The sequence below is a fragment of the Ascidiella aspersa genome, chromosome 7 (assembly GCF_963924565.1).
Source record: "Ascidiella aspersa chromosome 7, kaAscAspe10.2, whole genome shotgun sequence".
Lineage (NCBI taxonomy): Eukaryota > Metazoa > Chordata > Ascidiacea > Phlebobranchia > Ascidiidae > Ascidiella > Ascidiella aspersa.
In genome coordinates, this window is record NC_139453.1 from 2539134 (window position 1) to 2547956 (window position 8823).

Consider the following 8823-nt stretch of genomic DNA (forward strand, 5'->3'; position numbering starts at 1 on the left):
TCCTGGTAAAAATAACACAATAAATACAGTATATGGATTTATAAGTTAGTTTTACCCTGAATACTGGTTAGGCCAAAACATATTAGATTTAGTAACATAAACATTAAATCTGAATTGAAGAAATTTTATAAATTAGAATTTTGCTTTAATAAAATTTATTTAGAAAGGAATATGGAATTGGCAATAAATATGAACCACAATTGTTTGGTTTTCAACCTTACAAAAATATTTGTAACGTTGCGCCCTCTAGCTGTAATATTGCCAAAAACTGGACGATGATGATGAATTCCTTTCTCTTCAGCGCGGCTGTCGCATGGTGAGTAGGATTTTCTCGTTGTTGGTTTATAACTTATCCGAAATAATCTTATTAATTGAAACATAAATCTTCTTGTAACTGTTTATGTTAATTAATGCATTAAGTTAAAAAAGGTTTAAAATATGTTTTTGTTGGATTGAATTTAAACAGTTCTGTTTGCGTTTTAGCTTAGGGTTGGACTTTGCGTTTGGGGTTAAGTGGTATCAGGGACGGTTAATTCAGTTTGCGTTATTCACTAGATTTATTAGCGTTAGTCCAGAATCCTACCACATTTTGTTTCGGGATTTATTTTGCTAACATTTTTTGACTTCACAAAAGAAGTCGCAATTTACATGTTAGGTCAAAATTTAGCTTTCTAAGCTGGGTAAATAGCTTATTGTGTAAAGTTTGGTAAAACACCAACATCCGTTATTTATTTAAAAGCCTTTTAACAAGTTTAAAACGATTTAATATGTCTTTTTGTAATACGCAGTTTATTGTATAGTTACACCCAGACTGACACCTGTACTTTTTTTTAAAAGGTGTCTGTTATCAATATTCGAATAAGGCGCTGTTCTAGTATCCTAACACAGCGCACAAACTTGGAATAAGGATGCGGGTTAGTGTTTAGGTTAGGGTGGGTCAAGTATTATTATAAAATATTATAATACTTGACCCACCCTTAAACCGACCCTAACTGACACCCTAGGGCAGTGGTTCTTAACCTTTGGTAACTTGTCGAACACCTATGTTATTGTGCAAGCGTTCGTAGAACCCCTAATTTTTGCACAGTATTCGTTTCTTCCTCCTAGCAGCAGAAACTGAGTAGAATCAAATTATAAACTCGCATTTAGGTTAAATTGCCCAAACTTACCACAAGGGTTTGATCGAACCTTGGTTAAGAACCACTGACCTAGGGCCTAGTCCAAATATTGTGCATTGCTCTATTAATTGTGGTAGGATTCTAGAACAGCGGCTTAGAATAATCTTAAGCAATGAACATCCATGAATATCTTTAATATTTTTTTTTAGAATTTTGCATAGTTTTGTTGTTTATAATTTCTGTAAAATAGCATGGATCGAACTGCCTATAGGCGTCACTGGATGAGAGCAAAAAGATTTCGAAATTCAACCCATTTTTCAAAAAGTGTCCTTTACTCAGTATAGTTTTATCTCCCAATAAAAGGCATTGTACTTCTAATGTAGTTGATTTGACAAGTTTAGATTCTAAATTCAATACTTCAAGATGTGCTACAACCTTGCTGAATTCCAATACTGAAGCATTAGACAATCAGTCATTTTTATGGTCACCAGAATACAAAACAAGGGAATTATCTGATACTTCCGCATCTTCTGATGCAGAGAATAATGACTGTAATGTAACATGTGATTTGATTGACTGGGTTAATAAATTTCAAGTAAAGCAAAATGCGGTAGATTCTCTCTTAAAACTGTTGTCAAAGCATGGCCTAGAAAAACTGCCACAGACTTGTCGGACCCTGATGACTACACCAAAAGAGATAAATGTTGTGCGTAGGTCTGGAATGGAATACTTTTATTTTGGACTGGATTTTCAATTAACAGAAGTGATTTAAGCAGCATGTTGATTTACAATCGAGTTGCCTGAATGTAGTTGAACTGTCTTTAAACATAGATGGGTTACCTATTTTTAAAAGATGGGTTACCTATTTTTAAAACAAGTGTTTCTGGCCAATACTTTGTTCGATTGTAAATATAGGTAAAGCAACCGTTTTTCCAATTGCTATTGCCTATGGTTCTTCTAAACCAGTGATTCCCAAACTTTTTCTCTCGCATACCATTTTGAGCTTTTGTACAGTGTTCATGTACCACTTAAGTTAAGCCTACATCTGACTAGAATATCTCAAACTATAGCTATTTTAGCATATAAGAAAATGAGCATGTAGCTGTATTAAAGTTTGACATATGTCATTCCAAGAAGACATAAAAGCCATAAATTAAACAAAACACAGCAAATAGTTTTAATGCGATTTATGTAGTTGTTTTTTCTCCACCAGCTGCTAACAATTAACGTTTTATTTTCCTGAACAACATAAGTGTTACGTCATAAACAAGCGAAACCTCAACTTAAAGGTAACTAAAACGCAAGATTGCAAATTACCCAATCTGAAAGTTTTCAAAGTTGAAAGTTTTCGGAAATGTATACAGATGCTTTGAAAATTTTATACGTAGTCGCGTACCACCTGAAAGACTCTCGCGTACCACCGGTGGTACGCGTACCACAGTTTGGGAACCACTGTTCTAAACCTACTAATCTGGACTTTTTATTGGAAACTATAGATGATTTAAAATTACTCATTACAAATGGTATCACTGTTAATAAGTGTCATATTGGGGTTGTTTTGCACAGTGTCGTATGTGATGCACCAGCACGCTGTATGGTTAAATGTACGAAAAGTTTTTCTGGTTATTATGGTTGTCACTTTGCACACAAGCTTTTAGTTAATTTTGTTTCGAAATGTTCTTCAATTTATGGTGATGAATTCTATGTATACAATGTACATAGTTTGACCCACTTGGCAGTGGAAGCCAGGAACTTTAAATCTTTGGAAATGTGCAGTGCTTTTAAATTTGAAAATTATATGCAGAAGCTAAAAAAGTTGATTCGTTCAGAAAAGAGTCCACTTATTCAAGTCATAAAACGAATAAAAGAAGAAAAAATCTTTACTATTCCTAACGTTTCCAAGTTAAACTGTTTGTCTCAGTTTTATCCTGACAATACATTTATTATAATCACTAGTTCAAATAACCGTTGTGTTGAAATAATCGATATATATAATTCTGATAAAGTTCAAAATTATAAGTGCAGGGTGTATACTAATTTGCAGTCAATCTTCACTTATCCGTGTGACTCTTCTGTGATAGGTGCTTACTGTGGTTATTTTTGAAACACTTATATTGAATATTTTCCTTCAGATGTCTTAAAGTGCAAAGCTATTTGTTTTAAGAACAACAAAAAACTATATTTTTTAGCCATACTTCATGACGAAGCTTAGATAAACCATTCTATTTTTGTGACAAAAGCATATTGTTCTCAAACTTTACACAATGTAGCATGATAATAAATTGCAAAGCCAAAAAGGTTGAGTAGATCGACATCATCAGAGAACTTTGGGTTTGCAAAAATCAACCTTATGATCGGAATGTTGCAGAAGATGGCTGTAGACCTCTGATTTCTCATTGGCTCTGTGTTCTTTGACCCTTGTCAATTGCTTCTCAGTCACATTAACTGAAGATGATACAAGCTTGTATCGAAACGTCTTAATAATCAATAAGATCGCGATCAACTTTACCTTTTTGGCTTTGCAATTTATTATCAAGCTACATTACAGATCTGAGCATAGTGTACCCATTTACACAATGTGTCATGAAACTTTCAATAACTTTATAAAATAATGTTTTACAATTAGATATTCAAGCATACTATGCCTAAATATACACTACAGGTTAACTGCCAATATTATAGTAATTAACTTCTTGCGTATAATATTAAAATTTATAATTGTATTTTTATTGTTATGTTATGTTGTTAATGTTAGTCTGCTGTAAGTTGTGAGGATCACTTGTGTAATCATTCAAGCCCTAATAACAAAACTGTACGTTCCTTAAATATCAATGCTTGTGTTTTAGTATACCTATAAATCAATAACATTATAATTAAACCTTGAATTAATCTTACTCACACTAATGTGCAACCTTTAATCAATACCAGGTAAAATTAACTTGAAAATGGAGCTGCCCTTTTCGGTTGTAGAGTTTATTGAAGAAGGAAGCGTAGACATTGTGCCATCAACTTGGATTGTGCAAAGAAATGAGCAGGTTTTTTTTCTGTTTTAAGTTTTACTTAGATAACTGTTAAATCACATACACATTCAAAGGTGAAATGTAGGTAAAGTTTTTGGTAGTTGACGGAGATGTTGCATGATTTTGACACCATAAGATTTGTGTAGAATAATTTATATACTTTTTAGTACAGTTTTACACCTAAATATCTATTTTAGCTAATATTAGTGGATTTTAAATTATGCAAACATTTTAGTTTAAATCCTACTGGCCAAACAGCTCTCCTAGGCAAAAAGCAAAACGATTGGAAACACCAGACCCTAATTGGAAGTTGTTCAATGTTCGAATTTTTAAGTTTGCAGGTAAATTATTAGTTTGTATGTTTGATGTATCATTGATGCCTGACCGTGGTGTGAAAGTTATTATTTCAGCATTTGTTTATTTTAAATACCTGTTTTTATACATGTCAAATAATAATTTTTGCATAATTTTGTTTTGAGTCTTTACCATTATATTTTTCATTGTGATTAGTGGTTTATAAAACTGTGGGTAACTATAGATTCTCAAGTGTGCATTTTAGACCCTTTCTGTAATTTTTGAAACTAGTCCATTTATTTGAAAAGGGTGTACAAGCATTATCATATTGCTGTGTAACCTCAGATTTCAATAATATTACTTTTTTCCACAGATAGCTTTGAAAAAGCTCAAAAATTGTGCACTAAGGCTGTAGAGACGTCAAATTTAGAAAGTGATGATGAAGTCCCAAGTAGGCGTTTAAGAGTACAAAGTCCAATTAGTTTTCTAGAAGGTATTAATAGTTTTGCTTTATGCTTTTGCCTGTGTTGTAACATGAATAAAATATTTTATCAATAACAAATTTGGTTGAAAATGTTTTGATAAACACTTTGAAAATGTTTTGATAAACACTTTGAAAATGTTTTGATAAACACAAAATATGTACATTGTGTTATAGAATTTTAAGGTGTGTTTATATTTATATAAATCCATAATCTTTTGCTTACTTTTTGTAGTGGAATTTGACAAACAAAAAGAAATACCAGAAGATGAAAATAATGGTCAGTAGAAATATAAAATTTAAGTTTTTACAATTTTTTTTAACCATGATAGGTTGACTTTTTTAAGAATTGGGTACCATAAAATAAGATGTATGATAATGAAGGATTGGAACCAATATTCTATGCCAAATCATAGTAGTATTGGTGGTACTTGTCCGATACCAAATTAAAATAGGCATTTAGCGATGCCCCTATGTAGCCATTTAACTTGAATAACTTTAACAGTAAAAAAAACTATTTTTAATTGTGTTGACCATCGGCATTTGCACTCTTATCTTTTATTTTTTCATAACATGGCCAGTGATCATTATTTTTTTTAAGTCTCTACTTGTAAATTTATTTCATAAAAATATGTGGAAACCCCAGAGTAATAATTCAATTTGTAACCAGATCTCAGACCGCTGTACCTTTTATCCAAAATTTATGCATTGGTATGTCATTGAAATAACACGAATACAACAGATCTGTCTACTAGAAGTGTTTCTATATCCAAAAACTGTGTGCCAATTTGGCCTTTCACTCCTGCATCAATTTTTCCATGTTGGTTTTCTTGATATTTAAATTAGGTTGAATGTTTTTGCACTCTGGATTAAAAATTTTTCATGTTATTTTCTAATGTTAAATTGCTAATTTAGAGTTATTTTAAATCAGAAATGGATGATAGTTGTGCGTCACAACAAAAGGCAACTACTCAAGAGGAAAGACTAAATGGTAAATTTATTGTTTGTATAACACTTTTAAGGAAAATGTAATTTTTTATACAGCTTAGTGCAGTGGTTACAAACCTTTTTCTCCTGTGCACCATTTTAGTCGATATTCAAATATAATTCCCCCTTACAAATTAAGTTTGCTAAAATATTGTTTACATTAATATTTTAATGTAATTCTTACAACAGAAATTAAACTCTTGATTGTATCTCTAGATATGACGTCACAAATCATCAAGTGACCTAGACTTGCAAATTAATAATTCGTAAACAAGTGCAAAGCTTTATCTTTTTTCTTTTCTCGAAATTTCTTTGAGTATCCACTTTAAATCAATTATACAAGAACTTTCATTTTTTTAGCTCATATATAGCGAATGCAGCAATAACACATAACACAAATTCCCCCCTAGTGATTCAGTCCATTGTTGCAAATTGCAGTTATATATTAAGCTGTAAGTGCTTAGATACACACCTTAAAATGTAATTCTGTTACTATTTCCTTGACAAAAACATAGAAATTGGGAAGAATTACTAAGCGCGTCCATGCCACCCAACAACTTAAGAAATGGTCTCCTTTTAAATTTCTGTAAACTTATATTCTTTTATGGGATGAACCCTTTTCAAGTTGTCATTCTAGAAAAAAATATACGTTGGGTAACTGTTTTCTCCTTTTACAGTCAAAATTGATCTTCTTCTGGAAATGCAAAAAGAACTGGACAAGCAAGTTAGAAGAGCTTTAGTAAATATTCCCAAAACAGACCAACCTCTAGAATTTGATTTACTTGAAGAGCCGATGGATAGCATGTCACAATTGAATCAATTAGAAGAAAGTATAAAAGAAAACAAAACTCTTCGTCAAAACATGGTGAGCACAGGGTGTTATCAGCAGTTTAAAAATTATGATGCTATATAAATTACACCGAAAGATTTTGCAGATTACAGAATTGGTCGATCAATGATGCAAGCAAGGCAGGCTAGAGAAACAACTAGCCGCATCATTGATCGACAGATTCCGTTAGTCTGCGATGACTTTCAGTGTACTAGTACGTAAGCCGTAATCGTTGGTCAAAGATATCTTTCAGAAGGGCTAAAGTTACACACATATATGTGTGTGTAAACCAACTTAAATTGATCCATAGTAAAAGTACGTTTTTATTTTGATGTTTGCAGGTAAGGTTTTTAACAGGAATCGGTGGAGGAACATTAGGCGACACCGTGCGAAGAATAATGAAATCTATTGGCACAGCTGGACTTTGGTCAAATTTTAGCTACAGGGGAAGAAAGGGGAAGACAGCACTCTGTCAGTATACATTGTGCAAAGTTATTTTAAGTAGGTTTTTGTTAATACTTTTTACCTACAAAGTTAAAGCTTGTGTGGTAATTTTGGTGATTAAAAAGAACCTTGTTGTTTTAGGAGGCTGTCATGCTCAGAACAAGGCAAATACTGTAATGGCCATTGAAAAGGAAGTGCAAGAATTTTTAAAGCATGCGCCATACAAGCCTGGCGGATCCTGTTACAAGGTTAAAAATTTTAATTTTTGAAGTCCGACTATTAAAATTTAATTTTTTCAAATTTGATACTGTTAGTTGTAATACAGTTTTAAATATACTATTGCTTGATTTTGCAGAAAACTAAGTCTGCTTCGTCATCCAACAGTTCGTTTGAAACGGAAACATATCTCTCATCCTCTTCGGATTAGGGTATGTATAATTTGCATTACCTTGAACTATAGTTTTGTTGAATATTGAATACGTGACTTCAAACGGTGCTGCCTATACTGTATAGCAGTGGTTCCCAAACTGTGGTACGCGAGAGGCTTTTAGGTGGTACGCGACTAACTTCAGCATACGTATAAATTTGCGAAAACTTTCAACTTTTAAAACTTTAAGATTGGGTAATTTGTAATGTTGCGTTTTGGTTACCTTTAATTTGAGGTTTTACACGTTTATGACGTAACACTTATCTTGTTCAAGATAATAAAACCCTAATTGTTAGCTGGTTTAGTATGCATGAACTGATAGCAGCAGTATAGTATTGTCGCTCGTATGCATTGACCAGCTGTTTAATTTATGGCTTTTATGTCTATCTGGAATGACGTTTGTTAAACTTTAATACAGCTACATGCTAGTTTTCTTATCTATATGCTAAAATAGTTATAGTTTGAAATATTCTAGTCGGATGTTACTTAGGTGGTACATGGACACTGTACAAAAGCTCAAAATGGTACGCGAGAAAAAAAGTTTGGGAAACACTGCTGTATAGGATGCCCAAAATAATGTGTTTTGTTTAGCTGTAATGTGCTGTGAAATTAATGGTGCTGCTTTAGTTATATTCAAATAACATTTGATTGTTAACTATATTTATGTTTTTTCATACAGACCTTCTTCGAAAGTGAAGCAGATTTCATTTTATGATTAATGTGCATTTGTTGATTGAAATAAAAAGAAGTTGGAACAAATCCAAAATTTTCTTTTGTAGTCGCCTTTTTTAACAGCGTCGGCAACTTAACTAGAGACAATTTTGAGGCTTCTTGATTCACCCAAGGAAAGTTTATGACGGACTGTAGTAGCAGACACCCGTTTGCTTTTCCAATAGGCAACATAAGAAATCAACGTTCAACGAACCTTCTTTTCAAATGTTACTTCTAAACGTTTATACAACCTATATTCGTTACGTTTGAAACTACGTATTAAAGTCGTAACTGGTTGTTCACAAAATCACGTCCGTACAACCTTTTAGCAAAACGTTTAGGTAGCATAAGAAATCAACGTTTATACAACCTAAATTTATAACGTTTGAATCTACGTTTTAAAGTCGTAGCTGGTTGTTCACAAAATCACGTCCGTACAACCTTTTAGCAAAACGTTTAGGTAGCATAAGAAATCAACGTTTATACAACCTAAATTTATAACGTTTGAATCT

At 32.4% G+C, this 8823-nt stretch overlaps 1 protein-coding gene across 1 annotated transcript; it reads left to right on the top strand.

Moving 5' to 3' along the window:
- The first annotated feature begins 306 nt into the window (after positions 1–306).
- On the top strand, positions 307–8354 carry LOC146137267 (uncharacterized). The gene is made up of 11 exons (XM_083394209.1): positions 307–316; positions 4047–4153; positions 4374–4479; positions 4806–4925; positions 5149–5193; positions 5845–5904; positions 6578–6765; positions 7071–7230; positions 7315–7421; positions 7529–7601; positions 8280–8354. The coding sequence occupies exons 2-10, from the start codon at positions 4064–4066 to the stop codon at positions 7598–7600; spliced, it is 948 nt and encodes a 315-aa protein (XP_083250335.1). The 5' UTR covers positions 307–316; positions 4047–4063; the 3' UTR covers position 7601; positions 8280–8354.
- Positions 8355–8823: the final 469 nt, after the last annotated feature.

Bases quoted from the DNA above. Each gene is read 5' to 3' on its own strand.
- LOC146137267 (XM_083394209.1), top strand. From the start codon at position 4,064: ATGGAGCTGCCCTTTTCGGTTGTAGAGTTTATTGAAGAAGGAAGCGTA. The intron at 5,194-5,844 runs GTCAGTAGAAAT...ATTTTAAATCAG, and splicing joins ACCAGAAGATGAAAATAATG to AAATGGATGATAGTTGTGCG. The intron at 7,231-7,314 runs GTAGGTTTTTGT...TTGTTGTTTTAG, and splicing joins ATTGTGCAAAGTTATTTTAA to GAGGCTGTCATGCTCAGAAC.